This window comes from Cheilinus undulatus, linkage group 6 (genome assembly GCF_018320785.1).
Source record: "Cheilinus undulatus linkage group 6, ASM1832078v1, whole genome shotgun sequence".
Classification (NCBI taxonomy): Eukaryota; Metazoa; Chordata; class Actinopteri; order Labriformes; family Labridae; genus Cheilinus; species Cheilinus undulatus.
In genome coordinates this window covers 27,743,976-27,761,212 of record NC_054870.1, presented here as the reverse complement: position 1 = coordinate 27,761,212, position 17,237 = coordinate 27,743,976, and the positions used below count along the sequence as shown (strand labels likewise).

At 37.8% G+C, this 17,237-nt stretch overlaps 1 protein-coding gene across 1 annotated transcript in view; it reads left to right on the top strand.

Moving 5' to 3' along the window:
* Positions 1–17,237, top strand: part of camkmt (calmodulin-lysine N-methyltransferase) — a 212,937-nt gene that overhangs the window by 188,914 nt on the left and 6,786 nt on the right. Inside the window, exon 10 of the mRNA XM_041790342.1 lies at positions 1,598–1,729. Coding sequence (XP_041646276.1) covers positions 1,598–1,729 — 132 coding nt within the window. The remainder of the gene's footprint in view (positions 1–1,597; positions 1,730–17,237) is intronic.

The window sequence follows — 17,237 nt, the reverse complement described above, 5'->3', positions numbered from 1 at the left end:
TGATTCCTAAATTAGGAAACACTTGCTGGAATACAAGTGATTGTGGCTCAGTAGGTAGAATAAGTCATCTCTTCACCAGAATAGTGGGGGGGGGTTAGGCCCTAGCTCCTGCAGTCACATGTTGATGTGCCAATGGGCAGGACACTTTACCCCAGATTGCTACTATTGCTATGTCAGTGGTGTGTATGTGTATGGATGTGAATAATAGCCTTTGTCATCAGTGTGTAAATGTGAAATGATTGAGTGTGAATGGCTGATGTAGTAGGTGCTTTGAAGAGTCAGTCAGAAGGACTAAACAACCTAAGTCAGTTTACCTTTCATCAGTTGCTTCACATTCTCAAGATAGAAAAATGGTTTTCAAATATGATTAATTAAAATCTAAGTATGTGATTAAAAGTACAATTATTGCATTTACACTTCAAAATTCAAAAATTGTGAAACTCCAGATTGACAGTTTTTAAAGTACCTCCTGTACATATCTGGAATATAAAGTGAAGTCCTTTTAATGCAAATTAAAATAAAAACAAACCAATATCTTCAAACATTAAAGATCCAGTAAAAAAATAGTTTATTTCTGACAGTTTTAATACCTCCAGTGTACAAGGGGCCGTTGTTTGCTTGTTTTGTCCCTCACATACGGGATGAAACAAGCTTGTTTTGAGGGACTTGTTTTGTCCCTTAAATATGTCCCTTTTTGAGTAAAGTTGCTGTAGAAATCATAAAAAATTGGCTCTTTCTGTAACATGCAATTAATTACATCTACACCTACCCAGAAAGAGTTGATTTATTACCAAAGAAACAGTCAACCTCCTGCTCACACTCTTGTTTGCTTTAAGAGCTCACGAAGATGGGTCATTATTACTTTCAGTCTCTTTTTTTCTATTTTAAAACTCCTCACAGGAGCTTTAACTTTGTGAATCAGTTGTACTGGGAATATGTTGTGATTCAAAGAAATTATCTTTTCTGAGGTCACTCCCATTTAGATCTAAATTGGTTTCGATTTTATGTTACCGGGGTAAACATGATTCACCTCAAATGCTTAAAAGCTAAGCTGTTTTTGAGTTTATTTAAAGAAAGTAAGGTTGTTTTTTGCTTTAATAAAGCTCTTATTTCATGCAGGACAAGGTAGTCATATGCCCAGCTGTGATCAGCTGACAGCAAACTGATCCTAATCATCATCTCACACAGCCAATCACAGCTCTTTCTCTCATTAAAGCAGCTTATTTACATATGACGTATTTTTCACCAATCTCTGCCTGTGTTAATACTGATGCACCATGCTGCTACTACTGGCAAAGCTCAACCACCCCAGCCTTGTCCTTTATAGCAAAAGCTTGTTGCACCCTCATATTCAGATTAATTGCATTTGAACTAATTTTATTATAATTTTATTGTCATTAATGTGACTGAATTGTAGTTTGGATTAAAAAAAACCCCGAAAAATCTCCTAAAATTCAGATACACTGTGTATGTGTTTTAACCTCCCTCCTCTGATCATCTTTTGAACCTAATTAAAGATTTAACAAGCAGTATACAGTGAACTACGATAAATACTCTGTGCATTCACCAGACTCTCCTCCTCTGGTTTTCTGTACAGGGCATGGCTTTGGTGTTTGCTCCTCAGCGAGGTGAAACTTTGAGTCTGTTCTGTCAGCTGGCTCAGCAGGCCGGACTCTGCGTCTCTCAGCACCAGCAGTATGATACTCAGGTCATGGATGTTCATTTTAAGGTAAGAAATATGTCCAAGACTCACTGTAAGCACTGTGATTCTGAACAGAATCTCAGATCTCATGTTTGCACCACAACAAAAGACTTGGCTTATTTCACAATTGATGCATTGGTAGATACTCCTGATAACCAAATACATGTACAAAACTGCAATGAAGGTTTTCTGTTTTCAATTAAAAGGACCTCTTTACAATAAACAATCACCTACTAAGAAAAAAGTAACATCAAAATATGCCAACAAAATCAATACCCTGAAGTTAGTGCTGAAGAACTTATATTTGCACTGTCTATCAACAGAACATCATGTTCTGCAGTGATGTACTCTGTGGTTAAAGTTATATGTTAGTGATTTGGTTGAAATGAAGGAGAGACTCTAATTTTTATAGTCCATGGTAGTGTGGTAATTGCATTCTATACATTTGAATATACTGTTGGTCAGTTTATTTTTTTCTTCTCCAAACAGGCAAAAATATTCTTCTTAAAGTTGACCTAATTCATTAAAAAGTGACAGACATTTTGACAAATATATGTCTTAGGTAAACCGTTTAAAACATCTAAAATTTTATTTGAAATTAATGGTATTTGCTGTCTTGAAAACCTTAGAAATATGCAGCTACTTAATTCTAAAGCAAGCACAAAATTGATCCATATTTTACCCATAATTTACACTTTTTAGTGCTATATTTTGATGTTTAAGGACACTCTATGAGACACACCAGAATTACAACAAGCTGCCTTAACTTAACTTGGCATAGTGAGACAAGTGTAGAGAAAGGGAAGGAGAGAACATGATGGTGAAAAAGAGAAAGGATTGACAGAAATCACATGAGTAAGCCGTGTTAAAAGAAGTGGTGTCCAGCTGTTAACTCCATTACACACACAGCTTCAGAAGAACAGGACAGCAAGGAGCACGCTAAATTGGCTCACACATGTTCACCTACACTGGTGGGACAATTGGATGGAACGGCCATTAAAGTGCCTGTTAAAGCAGCCTGAACCTCAGCATGGAAAATTTCACTCCTGCTCTATTTGTCCTTTACTAAATTTAGCTTTCACAATTACACACACTCTGCATTGACGAGATTCTAGATGGTTTCTAACAACATTTAGGGTGAGAACACAGTACAGAGGGGACTGACTCAGGGCAGGTTTAAGATACGCTTAAGTCTTACTGCTGTTGTATGAGAAAGTTCAGCACATATCAAACCTTGCTGTTTTTTTCTGATTGTTTAACTCTGGCCTTTCAAAGTAAATTTTCACTGCGTTATTTGTGGACATTGGACCATGATTGATAGGAAAGGTAGTAATTCAAAGTGATTAATATTTACTGTGGATCATTAATGGTAAGTTCACTTCCCTTGCAGGCAGGGACAAACCCTCAAATCCCACATTACTCTGTCTGAGTAACAGTGACCTCACTAAGCACACTCTGGAGCGTATGCCTCCCTCTTTATTCAGTCATTGCAATTCGTGGCCCATGCCCCCCCAGGTGGGTGCGGCAAGACAAGGCTAAGCTACACACCTGATGACTTCAACTGAATACGAGCAGTTCATTGATGTCACCTCAGATTCAACAATGCCATTGAGAGACTTAGCCACACTCTCCTTTTGCAATATCCTACCTGTATGAGATAGTTGTTTTTTATGCTGTTGCTGCAATTAAGACAAAAACAAATCAAAGCTGGACATTGAAAATGACCTGACATTGTCAGTCTCACAGCTGCACCCAAGACTAAGAGACCTGTAGCATCAAAAAAGCCAGCAGTAGTCACTCTAATTACGGCAGGACTTACGAATCTTTAAGATGTTTGTTAAGTTTGTATTTTCAGCAAACTGTTCATATTCAGAGAGTCATAATTTTAAAACTCAAATTTTTTAGGTTTTATGTTATGGTAAATTTGAAAAAAAAAAAAAAAAGAATTTGTGTGCAAAAGTTGTGAATGCTGGTTGGTTTGTTGTACAGTTACATGTTTTACATGTTTGTATCAGTGTTGCCAACTTAGCAACTTATCGCTATATTAAGTGAGTTTTTAGACCCCTCTAGCAACTTTTTTCTTTTTTTCCAAAAAAGTGATTAGCGCCAAATCTAGCCACTTTTTCTGGTGTTATTGGAGACTTTTGGAGACTGATGTGGAAAGCATGTTTTGTTCTTGCTCATTTCACTGAGCAGCGGGTGCTGATGTGGGCTACTCCCTGTCCCAGGCACTCACAGGCAGCCCAGTCCTTGCGCAGCAGTCCCTCTCAGCTGCAGTCAGAGCAGGAGATGTTCAGCCCTCCAGACTGCAAATTAACCGCGCCATGAAAAGTGCCTTGATGGTTTTTGCTATTGTCTATTTTTGGTCCACTTAGGTTGTTAATGTAGGTTGTATACCAAAAAAAAAACCCCACATATTATAAATGTTATGGTTAAAAATGTTCATGTTTCACTGTGATTTGTTGTAGGCTCTTAAGTGGAGCATAATGTTTAAAGCTAAGCCAAACTTAAGAACACTAAAATGAAAAAATAGAATAATAAATAGATAAATGAACAAATAAATAAATAACTGAAAATAAAATTTTAAGTAACTCTGCCAGAGTATCACTTTTGAGTCGTTTTTTGCCAGTCCAAAGCCCAGATGAAGGAGGAGGGTTGGATTTTTGACATTATAAAAACAAGAATTGACAGAAGAAAGTTCATTTGCAGTTCTAAATATGCTTTGGGTGTTTTTTTTTTCTCTTTACTAAGGAGTTGGCAACACTGGTTCATATGTACGGTGAGTGTGGGGTGGGCCCAAAAATATTTCCCCTGCCAAAGGGGGGTCTGACAAATAAAGTTTGGGAACCACTGATCTAAGCTGACTAATGCAATTGTAATGGGTCGCCAAAGACTGCAACATCATTGATAATGGGGGGCTTCAAAACATCATCCAGATCATCTCAGGTGACCAACGCTACAAAACACCTATGAGAAGAACTATTGTCACTAGAATCCATGAACTGTATGACAGCAGAAAGACAATGAAAGTGAAGCAGCTGGCCTGGCCCAAGCTACATTTATTACACTGATGGGAGACCATTGGACATCAGTCAACAACCATAAGTACCTCAGGGTATCAGCACACCTGATCATTCACTTTACAGCAGAAGTGATTTAGTACCTGATGTGTTTGTCTGCTGATCTTGTTTGCAGTTTATAAATATTATTGCTCACTGAAATAAGACATCTTAATTTACAAACCATAACAACTAAACTGGGATGTCATATAAAGTTTAAAAACTTAACTTTCTTTAATATTTCTTTATTCAGGCACCTACTTCCTTTTTTCTCTCACCAAAATATGAGTAAATGGTAGTATTTTAAATATATGATTATTATTGAGTAACAATGATGGTAATAATTTATTTTATTTATAAAGCACTTTCAATCAAAGTGCTATACATAGAATTAAAGTAATGAAAATAAAACACTTGAAAATAGGAACATTTAAAAATCTAGAAGCATATAAAAACATTCTAAAAGTATAAATAATGCACTGGGATTAATCATGATTAATCAGAGAAAAAACTTGTTTTGAAGAGGAGGAAGTTGTTATTTGATGATTTAAAAAAATGTTAACAAGCATTAGGGCAAAGGCAATTATTATTCATGGTTAAAGCCAATTGTTTAACCTTTCAAATTTTTAATTTCATTTGTTTGTCTGCTACAGAGGCTAAGAAAAATACGTTTTAGAAAAGTTAAAAATTCTGTGCAGATTTCAAAAGACCCTCATGTTTTTGGACGTTTCTTTTTAGACATACCATAGGGTTTAGAGGGGCTTTTTCGCCAGTCTTAGGTCTAAATGGATTAAGTGGGTCAAGTTGTTTTTATTATCATCTTATAGAAAATCAAAATGATGAAAAATAAAACACTATGACAGAATTTTTATACCCTGCTGGTCAAAATGATGGAGAGTGAAAAAGTGTAACATAACCTCTGCCCTAGAATAAAGAAATAGTCCAAGTGTGCTTGATCATTACAGAATTACTTAGACTATGTTTTAAACCAAATATCAGATTTTTGGGGGGAAATTCAAGGATAGAGTACAGTTATTTGTAGTTCACATTTTCCATTTATTACATCCTGTATGTTCCAATTGCAGGAGTGTTAGAGAAAAGATCCAAAATTATTAAAAAGGGAGGAATCATAAACAAGAAACAGAGTCATGAGAGTGAAAAGTGGTTAGTTAATGTGAACACAGAGAATAAAGAACCTCTGGTTGGATTAATGTGAAGTTCCCATTGCCTTCAATTTAGAAGAAACACAATGTAGTGTGAAACAGCAGTGTGATGACTTGATTGGGCCTCAAGGCCAGGGAATACAGTCACTGAATAATCCTAATGGTTCAGCTTTGAAACATTTCCACTCAGGCCTCTGTTCCACCACAGAAGTGAGCAATGAAATTCAAACTTAAATTGATGTGGGATTGAAAAAATATCGCACTGACGTTTTGATGTTTTTTCAGCAAGGACACTTGAAATGCACACTTCCATTTGTGTCACATACACACTATTACACACAGACACAGAAGGGTCAGGTGCTGCGCATGGATATGAGGACATGTTGAAGTGCCCCCCTCACATCTAGAGGTGATTAAGTCTCCTCTGCTTATCTTCTGATGAACACTCTGAACCGGCCCTGTGTGGCTCTTTGTGCGTGTGCTCGTGTGCGCCCGACTGACCATTCAGGCACGCACATGCTGAACACGCAGCGAAGAAACAAGCTATATCACAATCCCACACAGACCAGACATCACTCAGACAGCAAATTGGCTAGACATTACAGACACTCACATACACACCACATGATGATATCACTGAGAAACATACACTACCACTGTGCACACACACATCCCAATGAGCAGCTGCTGCTAATTTGCACTACAGATTAGCTTTCTTCAGCTATATTTGCTTTCAGTGGGAGGACCAGAACACAAGAAAAATGCATATCAGAACCGACAGTGGAACACACACTATGGATTTTCTTTCATTGAGGCTTAAAACAATCAAAGACGTCTGCAACAGAAGCAGGTGTATCCATTTAGAGGTAAAAAAAGGACTGAAAGACTATATGTTATTCATTTTTAATACTGTTAATTGTAATAGCTGTTTAAATGTCTGTAGCTTGGAAGAAAGTTACATCTTCAAACAAGACTAACTCTTTTCATCACTACCTTTATTATCTTTGTTTTCTTAATTTTAAACAGCTGCCACTTTTGTTTTTTGAGTCTGCATTCTATGTATTCATGATGTAAAACGTTAAGATAGTTAAGAAAGTTGAGATGTTTAAAATGTCAATCAACCAGAAAGTGGTTATGTGTAATGCATTAAAACATCTTTTTAGATTGAAAATAGCACAAAGACAAAACAAGACTGGGGACTGGGAGATTTCTTGCATTTCTAGGTATATGCCCATTCTGAATTTGATCCCAATTTGGGCTGCACTATAGATCTTAATCTTATTATCATCCCAGTTTGAGCTTTTGCAATAAACCCATCATGAAGGTCTGAATTTATTGAAACAAAAAGAATTATTTTTTTTTAGAAAACAATCAGTGCTCTCTCACTCAGTAAGTGTACATAATATACACTCTCACACCGTTTTAATGCAGTCAGATGAAACTCAAGGTAGCTACCAGAGGAACTGTGGCACATTTCCAAATATATTGGAATGATACTAAATCCTACTGTTCAGTATCATATTAAATCGAGTTGTATCATATCATATTGAATCATATCATAGTGTACCTTTCCATATTGTATCTGATCGTATCGGTATATTGTATCAGCTTATATTGTATCGTATCATATCATATTCTGTTGTACTGATTATACCAAATCGTAATTTATCATATTGTATTGTATTGTTTTCAATTAATCATTTAATTTCTTTTCATATGGTATTGTATTGTTTCGTATTGTATTGTATCATACGTTATCGTATCATATTGCATTGGAATATTATGTATCGGATTGTTTGATATTTTATCACAAGAGATTATCATGTCGTAGTGTCGTATCATATTGCATTGTATTGACATGGTGTATAGTGTCATTTTATATTGTACCATATCACATTGTATGGGGTAAATCATTTTAAATCCTATCATTTTGTATCATATTGTTTTGTATCTTTTTATTTTGTAATGTGTCGTATTAAATCAAATTATATTGTATCATAACTTATCGTACCATTCCATATTATACCTTAAAGGGATACTTCAACATTTTGGCAAATTCACCCATTGCCATAATTCCTATATTCTTAGTAATAGTTTTATTTCCCTTAGTTGTCGGTGCAAGCTGTTTCTAGATCTGAGGGGACCGATATACCAGCTGCACAGCTAATGCTATGTAAGCAGACGGTATTTTTGCTTTCCTCATCAGACTCATCAAATACGCAATCCAACAACTCCAAAATGCTCTCATGGACAAGTTGTGACCTGCACATTCACCACGCTATGAAATAATGACGTATAATTATGTAACATTACGACACATGAAGCAAATACTCGGAACTATTTCTTGAGTAAACCACTGGACGGAGTGACACAGTGCAGCAGCCATGCCTGGAGTGTAGTTCCGGCTTTGCATTTAACTTTAAAACATCTCCGTGTCGTAATGTTCCATGATTATTTCATAGCCTGGTGAATGTGCAGGTCACAACTTGTCCACAAGAGCGTTTTGGAGTTGTTGGATTGTGTATTTGATGAGTTTGATGAGGGAAAGCAAAAAATACAATCTGTTTACATAGAGTTAGCTGTGCAGCTGGTTTAGCGGTCCCCTCAGATCTAGAAGTATCCCTTTAACTTACTGTTTATTTTAAATACTGCTAACTGTAATAGGTGTTTAGGTGTCTTTTCTGATTGTATTGGTGTATTGTATCAGATCATAGCATATCGTATCCTATTATATTGTATTGCATTAATCAGACCAAATCGTAGCGTATTGAACTGTACCATATCGTATTTGAACCTATTGGTGTATTCATGTATCAGCTTATGTTAAGACCTGGCTTGTGAGGAAAAAAAAGGAAGTAACAAAACCAGATTGAATTGGTTAAACCAAAAGTTATTTAATTGCAAAAGAGGTAAACTGTTTTACAAAACATGGAAGGCAAGAGGCAACTGAAAGGACCAGTGGATGCTGAACCTATAAAAAATAATATATTGGAGGATTTTAACTAAAGTTTAGCAGCTAGCTTACTAGTTTGTGAAAATAAATAAAATAAAACCTTACTGCCTACGCTATCTACCCAAATCTAACACCAAAAAGGAACAGGACCTCTAAATCCTAGTGAGACTAAACAACAGAAGCAATCCTTGGGTGTACAGTGCTTAACAAATTTATTAGACCACCCTAACTCTAACCAAAGTAACTTTTATGCCACAGCTGCCCTAAATTAACAGCATTGGTAAATACCAAAATCATTTTTTATGTTTCTGCAGTGCTTAATACACCAATATGCAGAAGCTCTTTAACCCAAATAATATTTTGAATGCTAAAATATCATTATTATTGTTATCCATGAATTTTCAAATTTACTGATTTACAAAAAAACTGAAAAAATAGTAAAGCACATTATTATTTCTTGATTAATATGTCAAATTATAGTTATTTACTTGCATTCCTGAACAGAAAAATGAGTTTTAGTGCTTGAATGTTATGCTTGATTCATTTGTGACTTCTCAGAGAAGCCCAGTGAGCCGGCTCAAATTTGGGTGAATTCAGTTTGAAATTCCTCATTCCTGTTCAAAATGGTAAAAAGTGGAGAGCTCACTGAAAATGAAAGAGTCCGCATTAAAGCACTCCATGATGCTGGATGGTCTTTGAGACAAATATGACAGGTGTTCTAATAAATTTGTTAAGCACTGTTTGTGTGTGAACTAAGACTAAACTAAATTCCTGGCCCAATCTTAAGTGAACTAGTACCTCATAAACAATCACAAGTTCTAAGTAAGAACAATGTACAAAGACAACAACCTAGTTAACAAGTCACACTAAAGTTCTAGTTAGAACAATTTAAAGTTAACATTAGTGGCTATCTGGATGAGAGGCATGAGGCTGAGTTGATTCTGAACCAAGGTTCAGGTCATCCCTGATTGGCTAATTGCTTCAGTTCAGCTGCACACCAATCAAACTTCTCAGCTGGCAGCACAGGTGGACGATATTATGTGAGGATCACAGCATACACACCAACACACACACACACAAAACACTCCACAGAAGTTAATCTCAGACAAAGGTGAGGGGCTGTGGCTGGGGCTGTAACACCTAACATATCATGTCATATTGTATCATATTAATCATATTAGACCTTATTGTACTGTATTGTATCTTATTGTATCATATATTTTATTGTATTGTGCAATTTTGTAGTATATCAAATCATATCAAATTGTAATGCATCTGCATATTGTACTGAAATATTGTATCATATCATACTGTATTGAATTGGATCCTTCAAAATCGTATTGTTTGTCATGCTGTAACATATCTTATTGTATAGTACAATATCATATCATATCATATTGTTATTTATGATCTGGTATCATACTTTCATCATATTACATCAGATTGTATTTTTTATAATGTATTGTATCATATCTGAATTTCATCATACTGGACTGTATCATTTGTTATGCTGTGGTATGAGTTGGTATGGTGTGGTGTTGTAATGCTTTGTAAATAGAAAATTAATTCATCATGAATGAATGTAAAGAATGCATTCTAAGGGACCCTCGTCCATTTTCCAGAACATTCTGGTTTGAATCATCATAGTATACTATGGAATCTGTAAACTTAATGCCAGACTCCAGCTGAAACCAGACTTGTTAAAATCTCAAAGCAGCAACATCCTGTAGTTGGTTGAATTTCCAAATGTGTCATGTAGGCCCAGTTTACTTCTTTTCATGCTTCTGTAGCAACTCACAAGCTCCTCCATCTGGCACAGAAGCTGTTAAACAAACATAGCCCACATAGCTGTGAGTACACTGGCATCCCTTGCTGTGCCAGATCCGACACACACGTCACATTTGATTTTGTTTGGAACGTGCTGGCTGTCTCAATGTTTGCTTTGCATGTGTTTGTGTGGAGAGAGAGAGAGAGAGACAGAGAGAGAGAGAGTGGAGAATGATTTTAGCAAATTCTTTACAAACCATCTCTGGACCCCCGGCTCGCTTCTCCACAGTTTTCCCAAACATGGACACACACTTTCACCTTCTGACACACTCACACACTCAAGGGACTGCAGACAGCAGGCAGGCCGGCCCGATGTGCAGCGGCACAGCTTTGTGTGTTTGAGTGTGCGTTCGGCGTATGCTGGGACAGGCAGACAGGACTAGCACGTTATCCTCTTATCCCCACTGTTGTGGAATAGAGAGGCAAGCAGCTGGAGGGACTGCAAGCAGCCTGATAATGCCAGCGCTATTTTCTAACCCGCCATCTTAATCTTGTTACTCAAATGGTTGTGAAGAGAGAGTCATGAATTTTAATTTCTCACACATGCACACACAAAAACACACACACATATGCAGGAGAGTGTGTGCACGTGTGTAGATCCCCCGTCTCTTTCACATGCATAAAATGTATCCCCACTGCGTCCATGCACTCACACTCTCCTCTCTTTTTCCGTCTCCTCCCTTCCCTTCCTCCAGCCCCCCTCTCTCTGACATATCTTCCTCCCCTCTCCCTCCCCCTTCTCTCCCCCTTCTATATCTTCCCATTTCCTACATCACGACCCACTTCTCTATTTATTCAAGCCTGTCCTTCTATCCCTTCCTCTACTCATCTCTCCATCCAGCCAACCCCTCATTCTCTGTTTCCTAATCCTGCCGAGAGAGACCCCAGACATCCGGTTCATCCATCCATCCCTCCCTCCCCTTGTCTCAGAGCCCCCCTTCCCTTCTTTTCTTTCCACCTTGTTCACTTTCTCTACAAGCAGGGTGAGAATAATCGAGAAAAAAGTAGGAGGTAGAGAGAAACAGAGAGCCACAATAAGAGCACGAGAGAGAGGCAGAGAGACAGAGGCTGGGGCGAAAGTGGCAATAAAATAAATGACTTGCACCTTGGAAAAGGAAAAAAAAAGAAAAGATTGTAGGGTGGGGTGGGGGGGTGGGGGGGGTCAGGTTGAGAGCCGATTTAGCCAGCCACCCATGAAGCTGATTAGGCAGCCTGCGATCAGGAGGAACAGCTTTGCTTGTTAAACTTTTCACCTCTGCAAGCTCTTAGCCCTCACCGTGTTAAGGCCCCCACTCCCCTCCCTCCTCTCTGTCTCTCCGCTCCCCTCCCTCTTCTCTCCATCCCTCCATCTATCGCTTCCTCGCTCCTTCCGCCTGGTAGAATTTGAATGTGAAAGCTGGCCGTAGTCCCCGTCGCAGGCTTAGCACAGAGGGGAAAGCAGCTGCCCCTCCACACCCTACCAGCCAACCCCCTGGGCCACCTTCTCTCTCTCTCTCTGTCTCTCTCTCTCCTGAGGTTAAAGGTTCACCCACCGGCCACTGCCTGCAGGAAGATAACGCACAGTAAGGGCACTGGGGGAGAAAAGAGGGGGACCAGAGGAGAATGAAGGAAAGGAGACATGAGCAGCTTGTCCATATTGAACTAGGAGAGATATTGGAAAAGTGTAGAAGAAGGAAATGGTGTAGAGGTGAAGATCTCTTACTTTCTCATGGTGAAGCATTTTATCTCTTTATTTAACCTTCATTTAACATTTGGATTCAAGAGTTTTCATAGGGATTTAAAAATATTCAGAGTCACTGGATTTTGCAGTTTAATTTCAGTCTGAAAATTGCTCCAAGCAGAGGTGCAGAAACCCTAAATCCTTCTTTCCCAACTCAGTTTGGACTTTGGGAACAACAAATTGCACAAAGTCAAATGCACACATCCTTCAAGATTAGAAGAGAGAAAAGGTCGTCTTGAAATTTGCCTAGAATGGCTTTAAATGAAGACATACCAGTGTCCAAGATGACAAAGCAGTCCGGGTGACTTTAAAATATAAAGAACAATGGTGAGTGAGAAATCCACAGTTAAACGTAAACGTCAGAGCTCCATGATACAACATCCAACATGTGAAGACTGAGCGGAGGCATTCATGTACAATACATCATCATAATCAAGGACAGGTAAAAAGTTTGACTCAGCTAGTCTCTTTTCACATAAAAGGAGAAACAGGACTTACTGAATGTACTGAATACTGAATGTGCTTTTGAACATCAGGTTTTCATCAAGAAAAGAAATTCTTAATTTAACCCCTGTGATTCAATGAAAGAAAGAATATGTTGCTATCCTGATACTTGATTATACCAACATTTAAGTTTTTAAACTGAAGTGCACATAGAAATAGTTTATTTAATGAGATAACAGTTTTTAATCATTTTTAAGCTGCTTTTTCAATGCAGTGAACATGATACTTGTTTTTTTACTTGCATATAATTTTACAATACTTATTCATGCATGTAAAATTCTTTTACAGAAACAATTGCAACCAACTGAACTTACTAAAAAGAAGAAAAAAAGAACTAAATAAAAAAATTAAAATTAAAATAGGATAAAGAAAATAAATTGAGATAAGACCAAAACTAAAATATTAAAAGAATAAATTAAGATTAAAGAAATTTCAAATATTTAAATGAAATTAAAAACTAAAAATAAGTCAAATTGAAAAAAAATCAGAAAGAAATTGGGATGAAAAAACTTAATAAACAAAAAATAAAGTTATTTTTTAACAAATTGAAAGCTAAAATGAAAAATTTAAAAAAAAATTACAATTAAAACAATTTACAAATAAACTACACAAAAAAGTAGAATATTTATAGTTTTTAAAACTGAAGGTATTAAAAAAAAAGAATTGTTTTAATCAAATCAATAAGCTTGAAATGACTAACCATACACCACTAGCATAAGTTCATATGAGAATTTTTTCTGTATTCATGCTTTCATGGCAGCTTTCTACTGTTTTCCGTTACTTTATAAGGTTATTTGAAACAGTCTCCAAGGCTGCATTTAATAAGGTGGAGGGCCACATGTGCCCCTCTGGCTGCCAGTTGCCTAGCCCTGCACTAGGTATTTAAAAGAGGATACCAACTCAGTTTCATGACAGTCCAGTAACAATTTTCCCAGACGTTGTCATTTTAGTTGTCCTTGAAGAACTTTAAACAATAAAAGTACAACAAACTGATTTAACAGGTGTATAAAGAAAGCATTTATTTCTGCTTTTAACTCTGCAAAATAATTGAATAATGTAAGGGTTATACCAGCATGTTAAAGAAGTTATACTCCGTACTACTACATACCAAAGACGAGGGCTTTCAAATGATTAATTAAAAAAAAGATTAATCCCAGAAGTGCTATAGTTAATCACGATTAATCTCCCCTTTCTGTTGCACTCTGAAATTCCAATTTGCATTAAAAATGCCTTATTATTTTTTGATCTAGTAATTGCACTGTTAATAACTCTTTAGACAGTCATCATTTTTAGAATGCCTCAAAGAAAGCTTCTCTGGTGTGGGAATAAAACACGTCTGTAAAGTGAGGAGGTCTAAGTTTCACGGACAATCACTTCCACGGCACCTACATGCAGCTGACGGGAGTGAATAATGGGTCAGTCTGAGTTCCTGTTTGTTGTGATGAAACCTTTTCACACAGTTCTCCCCTATCCTGGTCTCACCAAGTTGATGAACGCTCACACACACACTAAAGCAGAGCCAGTAAACTCACTTTCATAAGTCTCTGTTCATCTGTCCAGACTCTGAGAGAGCTGATTAGCTGGTTCATGTCCAAACTGCCAAGTCTGCTTAAAAGGGCACCTAGTGGGCACCACATGGGCACCACACAGAGAGTGTGAGTGAGAGGGAGAGTTTTGTGCAGGCTGGGAAGAGGTCACTTAATGGACTAACTAACTAAACTGCCCTGGGATGGTCACAATTTAAAGAAAAATGATGAAATACAGTTTTTGCAGAAGACAGAAATGGTTACTTTTCAAAAAAAGTGTTTAGGTGTTTCTACGTTCAGCACAATTGTTTTTCTCCATGCCTGAGCACGATTACTTTCCCCTACCCTCTTCCTTGCTGGCCCGCCTTCACACCAGAAAAATTGTTCCTTGCTTGAGCACACATGCCCATGTACACAGTTCGATACAAAGGGGGCAGTATGCAGAACAAGCAAAAGAGGAGACAATCATTGAATCCTCTGTGCAGACTTGGGTGTCCTCCCTGCATGCTTCTATGGATGGTTTTGTTATTTTTAAGGTGCCAACAATCACGGGCATAGCACAGGGGGGAAAAGGGTAGTGATTACCCAGGCCCACAGTAGGGAGAGGCCCTTGAGAAGCCTGAAATGAAAAATCATACATATGTGTCGTTATTGAATCAAAAGCAACTAAATGAATTGGTCATTAGATCAAACAGAGTAAAATACAATAGTGGGGGTGCCTGCCCCTCCCTTAAAAATGTCCAAATGGTGTAACTCAGCGCTGCAAAATAATGCAAGTAAATTTAATTTAACCATAGTACAAATATTGCTCATAAATGTTGAAATGATAGTTGAAAAAAAAACACATTAAAATGTATAGATATTTGTAAAAATGAGGCGACATTCATTACCTAGCGGGTTAAGGGGGCCCTGTGCAATGTTCTTTCTGGGGGCCCAAAATCCATAGCTATGCCCCTGCAACAATGACTCTTCCAATTTCCACATCTGCTGTGCAACTTGATTGAAACAAGCTCATGCTGTGGGGATAGGACTTTTTTTTTAAAGGCAGGATATTCAACATTGTCTTTACAACTCTAGTAGTTGATGAGTCTCCAGGACTCAGGCTAAGTTGTGTTAACATCTCCCACAAGTCTGCATGAAATATGCCAGAGACCACCTCTTCAAGATGACTTGGGTTCAGTTCCCAAGTCTGCACTCACTGATCAGAACCGCACATTGGGCTCAAGTGTACTCAGATACAGACTCGGATCTGAAAAGTGAAAGCCCCCTTACATCACAGTCAGCCTAATGTTTTTTTGTGTTTAAACATTTTACTGTAAGAAATGTTTTTGAATGGAAGTATTGTAAAACAAGAGGACCACTTGGCAAAATAACTCATACATTATTTGAGTGGCGTCTGTCTGCAGACTACTCATTTCTGATAGCCACTCTCACAGACCATTTAACTGAGACTGCATATAACTTAGAGAGGAAGTGCCGTAATTTGCTGGTACAACATACAGTTGTAAGAAAAAGTATGTGAACCCTTTGGGATTTCTTGGATTTCTGCATAAATTGGTCATAAAATGTGTTCTGATCTTCATCTAAGTCACAACAATAGACAAACACAGTCTGCTTAAACTAATACTGCACAAAAAATGATATGTTTTCATGTTTTTATAGAACAAAACATGGAAACATTCACGGTGCAGGGTGGAAAAAGTATGTGAACCTTTGGATTTAATAACTGGTTGACCCTCCTTTGGCAGCAACAACCTCAACCAAACGTTTCCTGTAGTTGCAGCTCAGATCTGCACAACGGTCAGGAGGAATTTTGAACCATTGCTCTTTACAAAACTGTTTCAGTTCAGCAATATTCTTGGGATGTCTGGTGTGAATCGCTCTCTTGAGGTCATGCCACAGCATCTCAATCGGGTTGAGGTCAGGACTCTGACTGGGCCACTCCAGAAGGCGTATTTTCTTCTGTTGAAGCCATTCTGTTGTTGATTTACTTCTATACTTTGGGTCGTTGTCCTGTTGCATCACCCATACTCTGTTGTGCTTCAGTTGGCGGACAGATGGTCTTAAGTTTTCCTGCAAAATGTCCTGATAAACTTGGGAATTCGCAAGTTCTGTCCAGGCCCTGAGGCAGCAAAGCAGCCCCAAACCATGATGGCCCCTCTACCATATTTCACAGTTGGGATGACGTTTTGATGTTGGTGTGCTGTGCCTTTTTTTCTCCACACATAGCGTTGTGTGCTCCTTCCAAACAACTCAATTCTGGTTTCATCTATGGACAGAATATTTTGCCAGTAGTGCTGTGGAACATCCAGATGCTCTTTTGTAAACTTCAAGCGTGCAGCAATGGTTTTTTTTGGACAGCAGTGGCTTCCTCCGTGGTGTCCTCCCATTAACTCCATTCTTGTTTAATGTTTTACTTATTGTAGATTTGTCAACACAAATGTTACCATGTGCTAGAGATTTCTGTAAGTCTTTAGCTGATACTCTAGGATTCTTCTTCACCTCATTGAGCATTCTGTGCTGTGCTCTTGCAGTCATCTTTACAGGATGACCACACCTAGGGAGAGTAGCAACAGTGCTGAACCTTCTCCATTTGTAGATAGTCTGTCTTACTGTGGACACATAAACATCAAGGCTTTTAGAGATACTTTTGTAACCCTTTCCAGCTTCATGCAAGTCAGCAATTGTTGATCGTAGGACTTCTGAGAGCTCTTTTGTGCCAGGCTTGGTTCACGTCAGGCAATGCTTCTTGAGAACGGCAAACTCAAAACTAACGTGTGTTT